Raw genomic sequence first — 21,570 nt, 5'->3', positions numbered from 1 at the left:
TCCTGGGATGGAGTCCCACATAGGGTTCCTTGCTGAGCAGGGAGCCAGCTTCTCCCTCTGCCCCTCCCCTTGCTCATGCTCTCTCTCTCTCTCTCTCCCTCTCTCTCTGTCAAATAAATAAATTAAAAAAAAAAACAAAATAAAACGTTCTGTTATCAGAAACCTCTGGTTTTAAATTCTGGCTTTATTGTGTATGAGCTGCAGAACCTTATAAGTGACTTCATCTCCCCCCACGCCTTAGTCTTGGTTTCCTCTCATTTGCAACTGGGATAAACAACACTGAGATTACTTGAAATAGGTAGCAAGTGGTTTGGTGTTTTGTTTTGTTTTTGAAAAGATAAAGTGTCAATGTGAAAAAAAGTATTTTCTTTGCTCATAAAATGAATATATTGACTGTAGAAGAAAAGGCACTGGATGGGAATTAGGGCATCTGGATTTTAGTTCTTGTATCTACAACCTATGGGTACCAATCTGTGGAACCTTACATAATTCGGTTAGACCTTTCTGATCTGCTAATTCTTCATCTGTTACATAGATGTGTTCGTCTAGATCAGTAGAAGATTTATAGAAGAATGTCAAGGGCTGATCACAGGTAGGTTGGGGGGAGGGGGGGAGGGATGGGACTAGAGGAAAGGAAAGGATTGCCCATCACTAAGGGAGGCATCTAGAAGTCCAGGGGACTGTGGTCTATGCCAAGCCTGGGACACCATCGTAAGAATGCCTACAGTGGTGTAGTGGGTGACTTTCTGCCACCATGGGTTATTGTCTTGCTGCTCTGTAGGCAGTTCACTCCTGACCTCTGCCAACCAGATAGTTGGAATGTAAAGTTTCCTCTAGAGATTTATTTAAATAGAAAGGTGAATTGATTTAAAAGCAGTAATAGTTAATATTTATGGAGCACTTAGTCTGTAAAGATATCATTCTAAGAACAGTATATACGGTCATTTACACCCAGGACACAGACACGTGTGCTGTTGTTACCTCCATTTTACAGATGAAAGCCCTGGTCACTGAGAGTGGTCGAGCAAATTGTTGAAGCTCACACTGCTACTAAGTGGCAGAGCTGGGACGTGGATCTAGGCAGGATGGCTCCAGAATCTGCATTCATTAGCTCTTTGCTGTATGGTGGCTCTAGACAAAATCCTAAAAGAGGGTGTAAAGATAAGATTTAAAGAAAAAACAAGTACATAAGAATACCCGTGGTATACGCAGAAATGACAAGAGTGACACACAAATAACTAAAGTTGATAAATGCTGCCTTGAAGCATTGCCTTTAGCAACTCCCTGATAACCCTGAATTTCAGATTCCCCGGAGAAAGAAGCTGAGTGCCCCTGAATGGGCCAGGTGCTCAGTGCTGGGTCACTCAGCCAGGGGAGGAGAAACTGAGGGCCACATAGAACAGACGTGATAGCTACGACCCGCCATATGATCTCAGGGCGGGGATGGAGAGGCAGCATTTCCAGAGAAAATGGAATCATTATCAGGGCAATCATCCCGGAGGTACCCACCACAATAAGCAGTTGGCTAAGTCTGGGCTTACTTCAGGACATAAGTTAAGATTGTTTGTCTTCACCGAATCCCTGACATGAAGCTTGTATCCTTGTGATTTCAGAAACTGATGGAGAAATGATAGACTGTCACAAACCAGATCATTTATCTTTTTGTTTTAAAAAATAGAATAGCCCAGGGGTGCATGGGTGGCTCACTTGTCGAGTGTCCGACCCTTGGTTTTAGCTCAGGTCATGATCTCATGTGTGTGACATTGAGCCCTGCCTTGGGCTCTGTGCTCAGCGGGGAGTCTGCTTGAGATTCTCTCTCTCTCTCTTTAAAAAATAAACAAACAAATCTTTAAAAAAAAAATAGAATAGCCCATTTAGAAATATATAACACAATTTTAAGTGATATACTCTTTGACCCTGTAATTTCACTTCTAGGGGTATATCCTACAAAAATAATCCCAAATAAATACATGTATGAGGATGTTCACTGCAGCATTGTTTATAATAATAGGAAATAGGAAATGGCCTAAATATTTATTAATGGGGTCTGGAGAACATTATGGTACATCTATACTGTAAATAAATATCCATCATTAAAAAGATTTAGGCAGTCAAAAAAAAAAAAAGATTCAGGCGGTCCTATATATAGTGACAAAATTCTTCCAACTATTTGAAGTGAATAAAGCAAGTTACAGTACAGTATGTATAATATGAACTCATTTTTATTGGAAAATGCATAGCATTTGCTCTGTTAGTAAATGCATTTGCTATATGTTTATAAACGTGTTAAAAACATATAGCAAAAGTCTGAAAGAAAATATGCTAAGCTATAAGAAAGATAACTTTTAAGGAAGGAAGCAGGATGGAGGGGTGGTGAACCTGGTGGAGCCCCATAGAAATATAATTTATTTGACAGAGAGAGAGAGAACGAGATCAGGAATACAAGCAGGGGGAGCGGGAGAGGGAGAAGCAGGCTTCCCACCGAGCAGGAAGCCTGATGTGGGGCTCGATCCCAGGACCCTGGGATCATGACCTGAGCCGAAGGCAGACGCTTAACGACTGAGCCACCCAGGTGCCCCTTAAATTTGCTAGTAGCCATACCAAAAATATAAAAAGAAACAAGTGAGTGAAATCAATATTAATAATATATTCTATTTAAATTAATATATCTAAAATATTATTTCAACATGTCATCAATGTAAAGCACTTATTCCTGGGATTTTTTTTTTTTTTAATTTTTGGTACAAAGTCTTTAATGGTTATAGAAATCTCGATTTGGACCAGCAATGTATCAAGTGCTTAGTAGCTACATGTGGTTAGTGTCCACCATATTGAACAGCTTAGCTCTATAGACTTTTATATTGTTTTGATTTTTTTTACAGTAAGGGTATGCTTTCATCTGACTTGTATGCTATATTTTTCTAAGTAGACCATTTCATAGTTGTGATGTCTTAAAAAGGTGAGCTTAAGGGGCACCTGGGTGGCTCAGTTGGTTAAGCGTCTGCCTTCGGCTCAGGTCATGATCTCAGGGTCCTGGGATCAAGTCCCGCATCGGGCTCCCTTGCTCAGTGGGGAGCCTGCTTCTCCCTCTCCCTCTGTTGCTCCCCTGCTTGTGCTCTCTCACTCGCTCTCTCTCTCTCAAATAAATAAAATCTTAAAAAAAGTCGTGAATTTAATCTTCCTGTATCACTTTTCTGTGAAACAGAAATTTGGATGGCACACTTATTTCACTTGAAATCAGTAGTTGTGGATTTCCATCCCAGTGAACACAATGTACTTTAAGTCCATATTGGAATTAAATAAAGTGTTATAATTGGAAAGAATGAATAGATACTTTTTAATAACATCTAAATTGTAACTCACAGACTTCTTTCTTAAGGTTTTTTATTCATTTGAGAGAGAGAGCACGAGCGAGAGCATGAGCAGGGGGAAGGGTCAAAGGGAGAGGGAGAAGCAGACTCCCTGCTGAGCAGGGTGCCTGACATGGGGTTTGATCCTTGCACCCCAGGCTGAAATGTGAAATTTTGGCTCATGACCTGAGCCAAAGGCAGACATTTAACCGAGTCACCCAGACACCCTGACTCCAGACTTTTTTTATTATTTAGTGTGTATGTATTACTCCTTCCCTTGCAAGGCTGTGGCAGCCTTTGGAACATTTTCTGTTGTTTCTGTGGTTGTAAACAGAAAACACTAAAGAAGAAATGTGAAGCTTAAGGGTTGCCTGGGGCATGAGGTATAAATATAAATGGTATACATTTGCCTTTCAAAGTAATTTGCTTGACAGTTATATGTGGATACCATTTTCTGCATTGATCCTTTGAAATACCTTATAGTCAGTTTCTTAAAAACAAGCATTACTAGGGCACCTGGCTGTCTCAGTTGGTTAAGCGTCCGCCTCTTGGTTTCAGCTCAGGTCATGATCTCAGGGTTGTGAGATCGAGCTCCATGTTGGCTCTCTACTCCACTGCATGTCCCTCTCCCTTCCCCTCTGCTCCTCTCCTCACTCTCTCTCAAATAAATAAATAAAATCTTTTAAAAAACAAAATAAGCATTACTTTCAGACACCTAATGGATCTGTCATTTATTTGGCTTTGAAGAACATATATATCATGTGCACATTATGTATTTACCACAGATTGTAATATTCTTTTCAGTAAAAGTATGTTGACCTTTCCATTTTATGTTGTTGTTCTTTATAATTAATTTCTTTAAAAATTCCAAATACTCAAAAAGTTAAAATGAAAATCAAGACAACTAGCCTAAATAAAGAATGGCTCTAAATGAGCATAAGGTCTATTTTTTTAGGGTGATGGAAAAGTTTCAAATTATATTGTAGTGATGGTTGCACAATTTTGTAATATGAAAATGCATTGAATTGTGGTCTTAAAACAGGTGAATTTTATGATATGTAAATTATATTTCAGTAAAGCTGTTTGGGGAAAAAAGGTAAAATAACCTTCAGTGACCCTATTAAGAATTTTTATAGCCATATCTGTAGTTTGAAAATAGTTTTATGCATGGTAACAAGAGTATTTTGTAGGATCTAATCATTTAAAGAGGTTTTTGGAAATATCATTTGATTTTATATAAATTCTTTCCATTTAACATTCAGATTGTATGTCTTTGCCTCTCCTGCATAATTATTTTTTATAGAGACTCACTGACATTTCTTTCCCCTGTGGAAATCCATTTCCTCATCTATAAAATTGGGTTAATAACTAAACTTGGTGAAGATTAAGTGAGATGCTATATAAAAATTATAATATCCAGGATGTAGTAGGTTATGAACTGTGCATTATCTGCTCGCCTAGTACCTGCCGTGGTTTTCTTCTGTTGTGTAGAGTATAAACATACTGGGGAGCCACTCTACTTTTATACATGAAAAGACCTGGTAAAATATTTTGGGGAACATTTAGGATTTGTTCTTAAGACTCTTGATACCTGGGTCAGTCAGATAGCAGTGTACACAATCTAATTTAACGTATATCAGTGGGGCACCCAGGTGGCTCAGTCGGTTAAGCATCTGCCATCGGCGCAGGTGATGATCCCAGGGTCCTGGGATGGAGCCCGACATCAGGCTCCTTGCTCAGCCGGAGCCTGCTTCTCCCTCTCCCCCTACCTGCCGCTCCCCCTGCTTGTGCTGTCTCTCTGTGTGTCAAATAAATAATAAAATCTTTAAAAAATAATAAATTTTAAAAAATAAAGCATATTAGTGTACAGACTAGGCCTTGACATGGTTTTGTTTTGTTTTTTTTAAAGACTTTATTTATTTATTTGACAGAAAGAGACACAGCGAGAGAGGGAACACAAGCAGGGAGAGTGGGAGAGGGAGAAGCAGGCTTCCCGCCGAGCAGGGAGCCCGATGCAGGGCTTGATCCCAGGGCCTTGGGATTATGACCTGAGCCGAAGGCAGATGCTCAACCAGCTGAGCCACCCAGGCGCCCGACATGATTTTTCAGAGGAAACAGATCTTTGCCCCTTAATGCTCACCTCACCTTCACATTTTCCAGCCCCAGACACATTTGGTGGTCTAAGGGAAGCCAACCAAGGCTCCCTTTCCAGTCCATCACTGCCTTCTGTTACTTAGTTGGAAAGGTCTTTGCAGGATGACATTTCTCCTCCTGCAGTGCTTCCTGTGCCCCATTTAACATGCAGCCTTCACATTTCTCCTAGCCCCTACTTGCTCTCTAAAGAAGAGAAAATTCCAACTTTAGCCTCTCGTGAAGCAATTCAGAGCTCACAGAGCCCTGGCAGTAGGCCAAGTAATGATTCAGATTCCCCTTATTTGTAAGTAAGCGCCATGATTCACAGGTGAAAACCTGCTTGTCATCTCCTGCCATCATGTATCCTTCCTTTTATCCCTCCCAAAAGTATGTATGCCAACTCCAGTTCACCAAATATTGTTAGTTTTCTCCTATTCTAATTTAGCTCCGAAGCATTTTCTTGTGTACTCTCTGGGTTGTCACTGGACTGTCACTTGGCCCGGTTGGGTTGTGCCCGAAGTAGTTTTCATAGCTCCATGATGAACCTTGGATGAAAGAGGTTTGTAAGAAAATGGAAACACCAGCATGCTCTTTGTAATCAGTTCTTTAATCCTACACCTGCCATCACGTGGAGACAGTTGATAATTATCGGAGCAGAGAACTGAAGTCCTGGACTGCAGCAGGAAGAATGAGCACTGTGGGCGGGCGAGTGACAGAATCCACACTCCCGTGGGGAGGGAGACACATATTTTGGAAAACTTTGACACGGAATCAGATGTATTTGTATAACCTTTTCATGTAGAACTGTGCTGCAGTCAGAGAAGGGGTTTGGGTTTTCTTCATTAAAAGCTTATTAAATGAAGAAATAGGACAGTCGTTTTGCTTCGGTAGTTGGGGGTCAGGGAGGCGGGTTTGATCTCCTCGGGATATTAATGTCTGCCTTCAGCCAGGGGAAATGAGCCGTCACTTGAGTTAGAGGCAGCTTTATGTGCTCATCACTAGGGATTCCCATATGTCCAGGGAGCTGCAACAGTAAAAAATGGCAGAGCTCAGTGGTAGAGTGCAGAGGGCTCTCATTGGAATTCATGTCAGGAAGCTCAGCTCAGTCTGCCCAGAGCAAGTCTGTTTAATGTTGATCAGCTGTCCATCTGATAAACCGAATTGATACGGGCATTCCCTCCAAGGGCTGCCCTGACAGTGACAGCCGCAGCACCCAGATGTCTTGTTAGGCTTTTTTGGTAGTCTCAAGTATTTTTAACCCCTTTTGTGATACCCAAACCAAAAAGTACTTTTCGAGACCTAGATAAGGATGCCTAGCTACTTTCCCTTTGCTTCTCAGGCAGAAAACAACCCAGCTTAAACTATTTTCAGAGACCAGATACTATTTGCTAGCTACCCTTCTCCCACCTCATAATGAACACCTCGTTGACCTGCAGGATAATTATGTGTTGACAGTCAACTTTGTGTCTAGTTTTTCAAAATGATGTTCTGTTTTGTTTTTTTAAATGTTCTTAAATATAGTAAGTTACCTGGCTTGGTTATGCTTTACTAGTTTATAGGTGTGTTAGTTGATCACTAAGTAGAACCTTATTCTGTTCGTGCATAAAGAGAAAATGTATTACAGATTTTGTTTTGGTTGGCTGATTCCTAGTAATAACTGTGGCGACTCCTTACTGAACCTCAACATCCTCTGTTTTCTCAAGTATGACTGCCATCTCTGAAGGCAGCTCACTTCTTTGTAGATTGGTTGACAGGTATGGAAGGAACTAATTACAGGACACATCAATCCTGAGCTTTCTTTTAAAAAAAAAAAAGAGAAAAAAGTAACTGAGGAGATGGATATGTTAATTAGCTTGACCCTAGTAATTATTTCAGTGTGTATATGTTTATCAAAACATTATATTGTACACCTTAAATATATACAATTTTTACTTAAAAATTTAAAATATACTAAGCTTTCTTTTTTAGAAATAAATCAGACAGAAGTCTTTGTGTTAAGCTGGGATTATTTTAAAATTAGATTTCTGCAAAACTACCAGTGATTCAGAATTACATATGGGAGAACTTTGTTTTATTTTTACTTATTTTTTAAGTAAGACCCACACCCAGCACGGAGCCCAACACAAGGCTCGAACTCACGACCCCACGATCAAGACCTGAGCTAAGATCAAGAGTCGGATGTTCAACCCACTGAGCCACCCAGGCATCCTGGGAGAACTTTGTTTTAAAGGTTTCTATTGAGGACACCTGGGTGGCTCAGTCAGTTAAGCGTCTGCCTTCGGCTCAGATCATGATCTCAGAGTCCTGGGATCGAGTCTCACATTGGGCTCCCTGCTCGGCGGAGAGCCTGCTTTTCCCTCTGCCTGCCACTCTGCCTACTTGTGCTCTATCTCTCTGTCCAATAAATAAATAAAAATTGTTTAGAAAAATAAGTAAAGATTTCCCCCTCCCCCAACTTCTACACCCTATATTTTCATGGTATGGCAAGATTTTAACATAAATTCAGATATCGAATCTCCTTGAATGAGACAGGCTTCTTTTCTATGTACTCTAACTTACAGTATTGAGTAAGCTTTTCTAAAAGAGACACAGAACTGTCAGTACTTTGAGTGATTGCTTAGTGTGTGTGCTCAGAGCTGGAAATAAGACCTGGCTATTCTTTACAGCCCTTGAACCTCTGATTCAATCTTTGGAGGTCATTGTTACTAGGGCCTACAGCTTTGGCATTTTGCTTTCAGTGGTTGAGATTTCTAGTTTCAGTAGCTTGTTTTTAATCAGATTTCTCATTTCCAGTTGTAGGAATGAAACAGCATTTGTTTTGAATGCTGTGATCATGGCAAATTCAAAATTCAAAGTTCCATCTTCACTTAGGTTATCAACATGAATAAATGGCAGACTAAGAAAATCATTATGTTTTTGTAATTATTGCAGTGAATTGAATGAATTTCTTGGACCTTTGGGTCTGGCCCCCTTATCAAAAATCAGTATTTGACAGTTATGATTTGACAGTTATGATTAAAGGTTATCACCAAGAGAGATTCTTATACCTGACATTAAAAGCATATACTATTATATATTCATATATAATATAGCATATATTCTATTATAGTTCATATGCCTTGATATTTTTGATATTTTGGTATTTTTAAAGTATTTTTAAAATATTTATTTATTTTAGAGAGAAAATGAATGAGCACGAGTGGGAGGGGCAGAGGGAGAGGGAGAGAATCTCAGGCAGACTCCGTGCTAAGCGCAGAGCCTGATGCAGGAATCTCACAACTGCGAGATCATGACCTGAGTTGAAACCAAGAGTTAGATGCTTAACCAACTGCACCACCCAGGCACCCCTGAAGTATATTTTAAGAATTCTTTTGCTCTTGGGCGCCTGGGTGGCTCAGTTGGTTGAGCGACTACCTTCGGCTCAGGTCATGGTCCCAGGGTCCTGGGATCGAGTCCCACATCGGGCTCCCTGCTCCGCGGGGAGCCTGCTTCTCCCTCTCCCACTCCCTCTGCTTGTGTTCCCTCTCTCGCTGTGTCTCTCTCTGTCAAATAAATAAATAAATAAAATCTTTAAAAAAAAAAAAAAAAGAATTCTTTTGCTCTTATCTGCTTTTCTCCACCAACCCCCATTTGCCCTTACGGGGGCTGTGAAGAGGGAAACAAAACACAGACAAAAGAGCATATCAGAGGATAATAAGTGCAATGGAGGGGAAAAAAAAAGCAGGAAGTGGAGATAGGGACCTCTGGTGGGCATGGGAGGGTCTCTGTTGTAAGTGGAGTGGTCAGAGAAGGCATTTTTTTTTTTAAAGATTTTATTTATTTATTTGAGAGAGAGAGAGCACGTGAGAGGGGGAGGGTCAGAGGGAGAAGCAGACTCCCTGCTGAGCAGGAAGCCTGATACGGGACTTGATCCGGGGACTCCAGGATCTTGACCTGAGCTGAAAGCAGTCGCTTAACCAACTGAGCCACCCAGGCGCCCCAGAGAAGGCATTCTGAGCAGGTATACTTTGCAGGAACCTGAAGGAAGCAAGTGACTTAAGTTTTGTTAGATACGTAAGGGAAGACTGGTACTGACAGAGGAAAGGACAAAGGCACTGTGCCAAGAACAGACTTGGCATGTTCAAGGAAAGGCAAGGAGATGTATCCTAGCTGGAGAAGAGTGGGCAAGGAGGAAAGAGGATAACAAATGAATTCAGACAGGTAAGGGGGTAGAGGAACTGGGGCAGATTGTTGTGTTGGACCTTGGAGTCCATTGTAGGGATTTCGGCATCTACCCTGAGTGAGATGGGGAGGCCACTGGCAGGTTTTAAGCGGGGGACCAAAGTGATGGACTACATTTGTCTTCAACTTCCTGCTTGCTCATTTCTGATCTTTTCTATTTTTGCAAAGCTAATGGACTAAAAATGTTATCTCATTTTTATAATACTCCTTTTCCAAATTATTAGCGAGGTTGAGCATCATTTTATATGTTTTCTTTGCCATTTGTATTTCTCCTGAAATTACCTCTTCATATCCTTTCCTATTTTGCGCTTGAGCTGTTTATCTGTTTCTTATTAATTTCTTGTCCAGTAAGCTCCACACATATTTTGAGTACAATCTTTTGTCTGCTGTATGTGTTGCAGATACTTTATTTCAAGTCTATATTTGCCTGAGTCTTTTTTTTTTATGTTTTATTTCACTAATAAACATTTTTGTACATTTTAACTCCTCAGATTTAGCCATTATTTTTCTTATAGCTTCCTGACTTCCCATTTTATTTTACAAGGCTTTCTTCCCCCAAGATCATAAGAATATTTTCCTAAATTCATAGTTTTTCACATTTAGATCTTTATCTAAATATATTTTTATCTATGGTACAAGGTAGGGATCTGACTTTACTATTTTTTCCCTGAACTGACAGCCTTTTGCTCTAACATCTTCTGTAGGAATAATCCATCTATTCCCTAACAATTTGAAATGTTATCTTTACCATAAATGATTAGTTTTCTGAATATATTTGGATCTCTTTCTGGATTCCATTCCACTAATCTATTAGTTTTTTCTCATGATATTACTGTGCTTTTTGAAGTTGCAATAACTTAATTATAAGTTTTAAAATCTAGAATGGCAGGCCTTTTCTTTTCCAAAAGTTTCTTTGAAATTTTCAAATTTATTCTCACATCATAAAAGTTAGTTTTCCAATTAAAAAAAAAAACTTACAATTTTAAATAAGTAACTGTTGCCTACCAGTTTAATACTTTTAGAATACCCCCAATTTTGTACATTTTGTATTTGGGATTTTTCTTAGTTTTCCATTGATATTCAAAGAGCCTTGGCTTTAGGATCAGAGAGCCCCAGGTTTGTGGCTCTGTAGTTCACTAGCTATATGAACTTGAGCAAGTCAGTTAGCCTACCAGCCCAACTCCCTTCTGTATGGTAGAGATAATAATGCTTACCTCAGAAGCTGTTGTGAGTTTGACATTATTTTATTTATTAATCTGTTAATTGAATTATTGTTACGCTTGCAAAATTATTTTACATGAAGTACTTAGCATACAGTAATTAATTGGCTCAAAGTAATTAATAATTTAGTAATTAATTTCTGATCTTTTTCATTTTTAGTAATAAATAATTTGGTAAGTGGGAATGATAATCACTCTTAGGCATTTAAAAAAATAGGATATTTGAAGTATTTTCAGATGAAATGACATGATACCTGGCATTTAATTCAAAATAGTCTGCAAGAAGAGTGAAAGGTGCAGCTGAAACAAGATTAGGGGCCACAGAGGTTCTTTTTTTTTTTTTTTTTTTAAGATTTCATTTATTTATTTGAGAGAGAGAATGAGATAGAGAGAGCATGAGAGGGGGGAGGGGCAGAGGGAGAAGCAGACTCCCTGCTGCGCAGGGAGCCCGATGCGGGACTCGATCACAGGACTCCGGGATCATGACCTGAGCCGAAGGCAGTCGCTTAACCAACTGAGCCACCCAGGCGCCCCACAGAGGTTCTTTATGCCAGATTTTACACTTTGGTATATTTGAAAATTCCCAGAATAAAAAGGTTTTTTTAAAAATGCATCTTTAAAAACTGTTAAAAATCACAAAGTGTAAGCCTTTGTTATTTCTAAGTGGAATATTATGTATTTGTTATATTATTTTCTGTACTTTTCTGTGCTATTTTTAAACCTCTCAAAAAGAAGGAAAGCAAGGAGGGAAGGAGGAATAAAAAGGAAAAAAAAAGGAAAGAGAAAGAAGATTCCATTGTCTTTTATCTGCCTTGCCTGTGTAGTGAAACACAATTGACCCTTCTACTGTTTTAACGCCAACTTAAACATGTAAAACATTTGAAGAGATTTCAAGTTAATATAAAGAACAATTTCTAATAATTAAAACTATCAGCAGACCTGGCTCCTGTGAGGTAGTTATCACTCATCCCTGGATGGGGCTAATTGAGGTTAATTGACCTCTGGGGTCAAGAACTCTGATTCTATGAACCTGACTTTGTAGTTTATATCATCCTTCCCTTTTGAAACTAAGAATCATAATAATCCACTATACCTTTATAAAATTGACTGCTAATTAGAGTTATTCATTTAACAAACATTTGTAGGCAGCCTAGAGAAACAGGAGTATAATTTACAGTGCAGTGAGGGAGAGGGGTAGCAGGTAGATAGATGGCTAAAGAAATAATTACAGGGGGCGCCTGGGTGGTTCAGTCGTTAAGCATCTGCCTTCAGCTCAGGTCACGATCCCAGGGTCCTGGGATCGAGCCCCACATCGGGCTCCCTGCTCCGCGGGAAGCCTGCTTCTCCCTCTCCCACTCACCCTGCTTGTGTTCCCTCTCTTTACTATGCCTCTCTCTGTCAAATAAATAAATAAAATCTTTTAAAAAAAAAAAAAAGAAAGAATTACAGGATAGTACAATAAATAACAGCTCTGTTCAAAGACTTTCGAGCACAGAATGGGTTAACTCTAGGAGTTCTAAAAATTCTTTATACAAAAAATATATTTGGGCGCCTGGGTGGCTCAGTTGGTTAAGCGACTGCCTTCGGCTCAGGTCATGATCCTGGAGTCCCGGGATCGAGTCCCACATCGGGCTCCCTGCTCAGCAGGGAGTCTGCTTCTCCCTCTGACCCTCCTCCCTCTCATGCTCTCTCTCATTCTCTCTCTCGCAAATAAATAAAATCTTAAAAAATATATATATATATATATATATTTATCACTCACCCTGTAGCAGCAAAAGTTGTATGAAAAAAAAAAAAGTTGTATGGTACATCCATACAGTGGATCTCTAGAGAAATGTTAAGTAGAACAGGGAGATTCTGTGTTTGGAAATGATGTAGAACTATCTCCAAGAGATAATATTTTTTTAAATTTTTAAAATTTCTTTTTTAAGTAATCTTTACACCCAACTCGAACTCATGGCCCCAAGATCAAGAGTGGCACGTTCCGCCAACCAAGCCAGCCAGGTGCCCTCTAAGAAATAACATTAAGTTGGGGCGCCTGGGTGGCTCAGTTGGTTGAGCGACTGCCTTCGGCTCAGGTCATGATCCTGGAGTCTCTGGATCGAGTCCCGCATCGGGCTCCCTGCTCGGCAGGGAGTCTGCTTCTCCCTCTGACCCTCCCCCCTCTCATGTGCTCTCTCTCATTCTCTCTCTCTCAAATAAATAAAATAAAATCTTAAAAAAAAAAAAAGAAATAACATTAAGTGAATAAAACCAGAGTGCAGAAATATGAACATAAAATATCTTTGCCATCTTTTGTGGTGTAATTTTTATTAACCGTGTCTTTCAGGAAGTTATTTTTGGCTGCATATAATAGGACTCTAACAACAGTAGCTTAAAAGAGTACAGTGTTTATCTCAGCTAACAAGAAGTTTAGAGGTGGGCACATCAGATCTGGTATATCCCTCAAAGAAGTAAGTCTTTAGGGGCCCAAGCTTCTCTGTTCTTCCTGCTCTACCATCCTTAGGTTGGGGGTCCCCTTTAGGATCCTTAAGTCTCTTCTGGGCCATCTTCTAGGCAGAAAAGTAGGTGGGCCATCTTCCAGACAGGAAGAAGGGGTAAGCCCAAATTGCCAAAGGTACACACCAACTGAATCTGTCCCCTAACATCAGAACTCAGGAGATTTCTCAGAAGCTCCACCTAGTAGATTTCTGCTTACATTCTTTGGCCAGACTGTGCTACATGATCACTACTAACCTCAGGGGATCTTGGAGAGGTATTTTTAAGTGAGTACATTATCACTCCATATATAATCAAAGATATATTGGTAGTGAGGAACATAGGAATGGATAGGTAACTAGCAATGTCTGCCATCCTTACATCTAAAACCTAGGATGCTAAAAACATTTGGAGAAATGTTGGGAAAAAAATGGATCAGAACAGATGAAGTTGTTTAATGTAACTGAAAGAAAGTGATTTGCTGAAAATTTTTGTAGAAACATTGATTAATCCTCAGTTTCATTCAATGTGGTAATTACTTCCCTACTCTGATTATTTAACATAAGTGGTATTCATTTGTGACTCTTTTCCAATCAAGATTTAGCATGAAAAATACCCAAGAGTACTAAAATATATGTACATAAAATGGCATGAAGACTTTTATTTAAGATAATTTTTAAAATCCAGTATGTTGAAAGTTTACTAGATTGCTTTGGTTGGCTAAAACAGGAATAAGATAATGAGAAGAAAAATTTCCCAGATTCTTTCATACTGTCACTACTTCTCTGCTATACACTAAATTATACTCTTGCATAATGTATCTGGAGTTGTTTATCTGATGATAAAATCTTAGAAATTGAGAGCGCAGTACCAGATAGTGGAATTGCAGGACAGATTTCAAAGATGACAAATCATTTCATTTCTATTTTCTATAGAAAAGTAGTGTTAATAGCAATATTTTTGTCTCTTTGTAACTGTTAACTGCCAGTCTGGGTAATTTTTTTTTTTTTTTAAATCCCTGAATCTGGAGCGCCTGGGTGGCTCAGTCAGTTAAGTGACTGCCTTCGGCTCAGGTCATGATCCCAGGGTCCTGGGATCGAGCCCGCGTGGGATCGAGCCCCGCGTCGGGCTCTCTGCTCAGCGGGGAGCCTGCTTCTCCCTCTCCCTCTGCTGCTCCCCTGCTTGTTCTCTCTCTCTCTCTCTTTCTGTCAAATAAATAAAATCTTAGAAAAGAAAATTATCTTCTCTCATGCTTAGAACTAGGGATAAAAATTGGACAAGTTTTGGTGGGCAGATACCAGTGTTGGTTACATTGGTGACTTTGGCCTTTTTTCCCTCCTCATCTACTCTTCATTATGTAAATAAACATTTTAAATTATCATTGGTCATTATGACAAGGTGGCTCTGAGTTCCAGCTTGGTCCTTTACAAACTGAGTGTTCTTGATCAAGTATTTAACCTCCCCAGACCTGCTGTAATTAGACTCACAAGTAGATAATATAAATGAAAGTTCTTTGTAAATGGTGGGTACTGTACAAATTATGGCTTTTCACTTTTACTATTACAATTGTTTTTGTTGATTCTGACCATGTGGCATTTAAAGATTGCTATTTATTTAATGAATGCTGTTTTATGATTATGGATGTCTTTCTTAAAAGCTCACAATTATTTACTTTCAGCCTCGGAGTAATTCAAAACACCTACAACTTCTTGCATACCTGGTTATTATGTTCTTTCGTAAGCTGACTGAATGAAACATCTGTCCAGTGCTTAACCCTTCCTGAGTTATACATTTGCTGACAATCCCATTGTGTGATTTTTGTGAAATGTGACTTTTTTATGGATTTTTACAGTGATTGGTATTATAGAGAACAGAATACTAATAAAATATGTTTTTATTCCTTTCTTTTAGTTACTTTTTTAAAGAATAATTTTAAATGTTAGCTCCTTTTCTTAGTTTTTAAATGCTTTCTATTAACTTCTCAGTAGTCTTCTAAGGCTCTGTTGTTGGTGATTTTCTTTGAGATATAGTAAGGTTTTCATCTAAACCATGAATTTACTCTTTATTTACAAGCTGTTTAACTCACTGGTTCATGTTCTCCTACTCCCCCAATTTGTAATCAAGTACTGTGTGTCCACTGGGTCATTTTTACATATTCTTTTACTTTTTTTTAACAAAGGAAATTAAAAATGTGATTTTTCTTTTATAGATGCCAAGTTGTTTGGCTCCTTAATCTTATATAATTGTACCTTTATGTAATTATTGTGTCATAGTTGTTTAAACTAGTACCATATTTTTCTTGAGAGAAAAATTCTTATTCTTTTCTTTTAAAAGAGTTACTTTTTTAAAGGATAATTTTAAATGTTATCTCCTTTTGTTTGTTTTTAAATGTTTTCTGTTAACATCTCAGTAGTCTTTAGGATTAAAAAGTCTCATATTTATTATTTGATTATTTTATATTTATTTGTCTCCATGTCTAAGGTTGTCCTGGGTCAAATGCTTAAATTTGACCTTTAAGTCAAGCCCTTTTGTTATATTTCCCTTGGGCCTTTGTAATAGCTTCTTCCCTCACTGATCTCTCTATTCACTATCTACTTTTTCAGATTTTTCTACATATCACCTTCAGAATATTTTTCCTAAATCATTTTGGGGTGCCTGGGTGGCTCAGTCATTAAGCATCTGCCTTCGGCTCAGGTCGTGATCCCAGGGTCCTGGGATCGAGCCCCGCATCCGGCTCCCTGCTCCGCGGGAAGCCTGCTTCTCCCTCTCCCACTCCCCCTGCTTGTGTTCCCTCTCTCGCTATGTCTCTCTCTGTCAAATAAATAAAATCTTTAAAATATATATATATATATATATATATATATATATCATCCCTCCTTCTCAAAAACACTGCCTGTGTAACAAAATACAGACCCTTTAACCTGCTATAATCTAGCTCCAGATTCCTACTTCTAACTTATCCACATAGACCCTATACTCTGACCAAACTGACCTCCTCACCCTCTGGTCACGTTTTCTCCTCTTGCTTCACCCAGGCTTGAGTCCTATTCTTCCTTATTCTGGGGTTCCTAATCCCTACTGTTCTACTATTGTGTGTGCCCCTTCTCTCCAGCTGTAGAAATCATACCTGTCATTCAAGGCCCAGCACAAATTTACCTTCTTCAGAGAAAATTTTAAAATACTTCAACTGGCGATCTAGGAAGCAGCCTAGTATAGTGGAAATAGGTTGGATTTTGAAGTCTCTATCAGTTATCTGTTGTATAACAAAACTGCCCCAAAACTTGGTGGCTTAAAACAGTAAACATTTTATTTTTCATAGTTCTGTGGGTTGGCTGGACTGATCCTCTGCTAGTTTCTCCTGGGTTTATTTATGTGGCTGCATTTACCTGGTAGGCCAACTGGAGGGTGAGCATGTTTAGGAAAGCTGGGTATTCTCCTCTCCATGTTGTCTTTCATCTCAAGGAGGCTAGATTAGGTTTCTTCACATGTAGTCTCAGGGCAGCATTCCAAGAGGGTAAGCCCCAATGCAAAAACACTTACCAAGCTTGTTTGTCCCACATTTGCTGATATCCCACTGGCCAAGCAAGTCATATAATCAACTCAGAGTTAATCAGGGAGGAGACGTGACATAGATGTCAGGAGGTATGCGTTGGTATAACCATCTGCCACAGTCTACTCTCGGGTCCCCATGATTCACATTCCTTCCTTTTGCAAAATATACTTACCATCTCCCAAGACCCCAAAGTCTCATATATTTCATGGCGTCAAGCTCAAGGTCCATGAGCTCATAATTTTTGTTAGGTCCAGTTGTGGATGTGGCTCCAGAGGTGCAGGGAACTAAAAGGATGAGTTATTTACCCCTATCACCACTACACACCTAGCATAGAATGGTGAGTTGGGAACAAGATAACCACAATAGTCACTTCCATTAAAAAGAGGGAGGATTTGGAAGCACATAATAATCAATGGTCCATAGTAATCCTGAAATCCAGCTGGGCACACAGTATCAGAACCTCTTACTCTAGAAGCAAAGAATATTTCTTGAGTAGGGCCCAGTCTTTTTCCTGGGAGAGGTTCCCTATTTCACTGTCTTCCAGAATCCTTTGCCCTTGGAACTATTTTCCCTGAACATTTTCAGTAAGAAATGATTCAGAGATAGCTACACTTGTGGTGAGCATAGCATAACACAGACTTACCGAATCACTATGTCATACACCTGAAATTAACATAACGCTGTGTGTCAACTATACTTTAATAAAAAAAAAAAGAAGAAGAGGAAGAAATGATTCATACTTATAGCTGAGTAGCTGTCTCAGCCTGATTTCTTATCCATGGAAAGTTGGTTTAGAAGCTCCTTTTTTTCCTTTGAACTGTCTCTTGTCACTTTTAGTTGAAGCTCATACAACTTCCTTAAAAGCTTTTTGGGATTTCTGTGAATGTCATAACTGTTCATTCCATGCCCTAAAAGCCACGTCCATAGTTCTTTTTTGGGATGGACACCTCTACTTTGAGTGTAAGGCTGCTGTGGGACAATACCCTTAGAGTTCTTAGAAGACCTTTTATCTAGCCAAAGGGTCTGTTGAGCATCACCTTAAATTTTTTAGGGCTTTAGAAAAGTTCTTACAGCCACAGTTTTGATATAATCTTTTTCCTAATACCATTTCTTTCTTTTCTTTTTTTTTTTTTTTAAGATTTTAAAATCTTTAAAAAGAGAGAGAGCGAGAGCAGGAACACAAGCAGGGGGAGTGGGAGAGGGAGAAGCAGGCTTCCCGCTGAGCAGGGAGCCCGACACGGGGCTCGATCCCAGGACTCTGGGACCATGACCCGAGCCGAAGGCGGACGCTTAATGACTGAGCCACCCAGGCGCCCCCCTAGATTCTGTTCTTTTTTTTTTTTAAGATTTTATTTATTTATTTGACAGAGAGAGACACAGCGAGAGAGGGAGCACAAGCAGGGGGAGTGGGAGAGGGAGAAGCGGGCTTCCCGCGGAGCAGGGAGCCCGACACGGGGCTCGATCCCAGGACCCTGGGACCATGACCCGAGCCGAAGGCGGACGCTTAATGACTGAGCCACCCAGGCGCCCCCCTAGATTCTGTTCTTTTTTTTTTTTAAGATTTTATTTATTTATTTGACAGAGAGAGACACAGCGAGAGAGGGAGCACAAGCAGGGGGAGTGGGAGAGGGAGAAGCGGGCTTCCCGCGGAGCAGGGAGCCCGACACGGGGCTCGATCCCAGGACCCTGGGACCATGACCCGAGCCGAAGGCAGACGCTTAACGACTGAGCCACCCAGGCGCCCCCATTTCTTTCTTTGACAGGCTTTTTTCTGGAAAGCCTGGAGATGTGGAGGTTTTATTTTCAACCTAGCAAGTCTTTTCTCCTTTATAGTTCCTTTAAATTGTGCTTCAAAACTAACAGTTCTCTCTGTAGCTCATTTCTCTTGTCCCTTGTCATACGCAGCTACAATAATCCAGATGGCATTTCATCATTCTGCCTGAGAATCAGTCCCCTTATCCAGATACATAATTTCATTATATATATTTTCTGTCTTTCAAGTTACCATAGGCAACAGTTTTGCCAATTGTTTCACTGCCTTCTAACACAGTATGTCCCTTCTCAGTCTCCAGTAACAATTGCTTCACTGCCTTTCCAGCTGCCACTAGGAATGTGCCATTTCTTCAGCTTTCCCACTTAGCCCCCATCATTCAGACGCAAAGCCACAGACATATTTTAGGCTTTTGTTGAGCAGCACGTCACACCCAGATATACCAGTTTCTGTATCAGGTATCAATTGCTACATAGCAAGCTACCCTGTATTTAGTAACCCGCAACAGTCATTTTATTTCTTATCATTCTGTGGATTGACCAGATGGTTCTTCTGCCTGGGGTCACTCATGTGACTGCTTTGGACAAGTCTTAATACAGCGTTTTTCAGGCTTTGCTTATGTCACATTTTCGAAGGTGCTTTTGGCCAAAGTCAGTCACATGGCTAAGCCCAGAGTTGATGTGGAGGGGACAACACAGGAGCACGGAAACCAAGGGGTGTGATTCACATAAAGTCATTTGTAACAGATTCCAACAGATTAGCAGCTCTACATTACTGTGTGCCTTTGGGAAAGCCATTTATTGGTGTGCAACAATCTTCTCAGCTATAAAAAGGAGTTAATATCTATCATAGGATGGTTATGAAATTTAAATATTTTAGTAATTGTTTGGGTTATTATGATTTTAAAATAATGCTTTTGTGAATAGAAAATGTACAAACTATAGAAAAGTATAAGAAAAGAAACATTTCGGGCACCTGGGTGGCTCAGTTGGTTAAGCTCTGCCTTCGGCTCAGGTCCTGGGATCCAGGGGTCCTGGGATGAAGCCCCATGTCAGGCTCCCTGCTCAGCTGAGAGTCTGCTTCTCCCTCTCCCTCTGCCCCTCCCCCCACCCCCTGCTTGTGGTCTCTTGCTCTCCTCTCTATCTCTTAAATAAGTATATAAAATCTTTAAAAAAAAAAAAAATGGAGGGCCGTCTGGGTGGCTCAGTCAGTTAAGCGTCTGCCTTCGGCTCAGGTCATGATCTCAGGGTCCTGGGATCGAATCCCCGAGTTGGGCTCCCTGCTCAGCAGGGAGCCTGCTTCTCCCTCTCCCTCTGCCTCTGACGTTCCCCCTGCTTGTGCCTCTCTGTCTGTCTGTCAAATAAATAAATAAAATCTTTTAAAAAAATTTTTTAAAAAAAGGAAAGGAAAGAAAAGAAACATTACTTGACATTCCATCTGATACAGTACTATACTATAAACTTCTCCAGGGCCTTCTCTGTTTTATTTACTACTGTAGGTATATATCTTGGTTTTTATTCTGAAATGTAAGGTCTTTGAAGAAAGAGACCGCATTTTATTCATCTCTGTAAATCCCATAGCTTTGCATTAGGATTAAAAAAGATAGCATATTAAAGTGTTTAACTTAATGCCTGACACGGGTTATGGTCCTCCTTAAATTGGAATTTCATTAGGTACTAGTAAGGAATTTCAGAAATCCTAAAATTACAGAGGTGGGAAAGGGGTATACTGATAACAGAGTATCTAAATGGAACTGTAGAGGGTGGCCCCACTGGTAGCTTCTCTCTGGGGAATCCTGGTTATTCATGGGAGGGAGGGTAAGGAATATTCTAGGGAAGGAACATGTCAAGATCTGCTTATAGATCCCAAACTGCTCATTAGAGAGTCCTCTATTAAAAACGTCATTAAAAAGGAATAATCTTTAAAAAGAGAGAGAGAGAGAGAGACTAGTCACTGAAATATTTTACTTTTGGAAACTGAAGTCTGACATTACTGATGTGGTGGTATTCTTGACACTCAGACAAGTCTTACCTTCATGTTTCAGTCAAAGAAGTTTGGCAGAGATCACAGAACTTATCCATACTGCTCTCCTCGTACATCGTGGGATAGTAAATTTAAATGAATTGCAATCTTCTGATGGACTATTGAAAGACATGCAATTTGGAAATAAAATAGCTATCCTGAGTGGAGACTTTCTTCTAGCAAATGCCTGCAACAGACTAGCGCTGCTACAGAACACCAAGGTAATACCGGGCAGGTTACTCATGTCTGGATGACTTTTAGGTGGCTCTACTGGAGCTGTGGAGGTCTGTGCACCCTGCTGCCCCAGCTCCCCACATGTAGATGCTCAGTAAAATTGTGATGAAGATGGTGGCAGTGTCCACACCAGTAAAGCCGGTAAATGCTAACAAAGAGTTTTGAAATTAATTTGTTTTTTTCTGGTTATAATTATTTGTTAATTATAGAATACTGTTAAATATTTAGCACAGAGAAGATCTATAAACAGATATTACCTATATTACCTCACCATCCAGAGATAATCACTGTTAGTTAATATTGTGATGGGTTTCCTTTCAAGCTTTTTGTTTGCTTGCTCCTACCTTTATATATGTGAATTTTTTGTAACATAGGTGAGAACTTACATGTATAAGTTGTTTTTTTTTTAGTCCTGCCTATTTTTTCCTACTTCATATTATGATGTGGGTATTTTCCCCTGTTATTAACATTTTTCACAAACTTGTTAATGGTTGCATAATATTCAGTTATTTAGATGTAATATCATTTATTTAACAAATGTCTCATTTTGGGAACTTAAGTTGCTTCTTATTTTTTATTGTCATAAAT

At 39.6% G+C, this 21,570-nt stretch overlaps 1 protein-coding gene across 11 annotated transcripts in view; it reads left to right on the top strand.

Annotated features, from left to right (window-relative positions):
- PDSS2 (decaprenyl diphosphate synthase subunit 2) overlaps positions 1–21,570 on the top strand; it is a 278,138-nt gene that overhangs the window by 123,105 nt on the left and 133,463 nt on the right. For all 11 annotated transcript variants that reach the window (XR_010413718.1, XR_010413719.1, XM_064597946.1 and 8 more), the window contains one exon: positions 20,771–20,969. Coding sequence is in view for 9 of the 11 variants with exons in the window: in XM_064597946.1 (XP_064454016.1) it covers positions 20,771–20,969 (199 nt within the window). In the remaining 2 variants the exon portion in view is untranslated. The remainder of the gene's footprint in view (positions 1–20,770; positions 20,970–21,570) is intronic.

Source organism: Mirounga angustirostris, unplaced genomic scaffold, assembly GCF_029215605.1.
Source record: "Mirounga angustirostris isolate CCGP_5_RB_7025 unplaced genomic scaffold, mMirAng1.0.hap1 SCAF_8, whole genome shotgun sequence".
Classification (NCBI taxonomy): Eukaryota; Metazoa; Chordata; class Mammalia; order Carnivora; family Phocidae; genus Mirounga; species Mirounga angustirostris.
The sequence above is the reverse complement of the archived record's forward strand: the minus strand, read 5'-3'. Positions and strand labels throughout refer to the sequence as shown.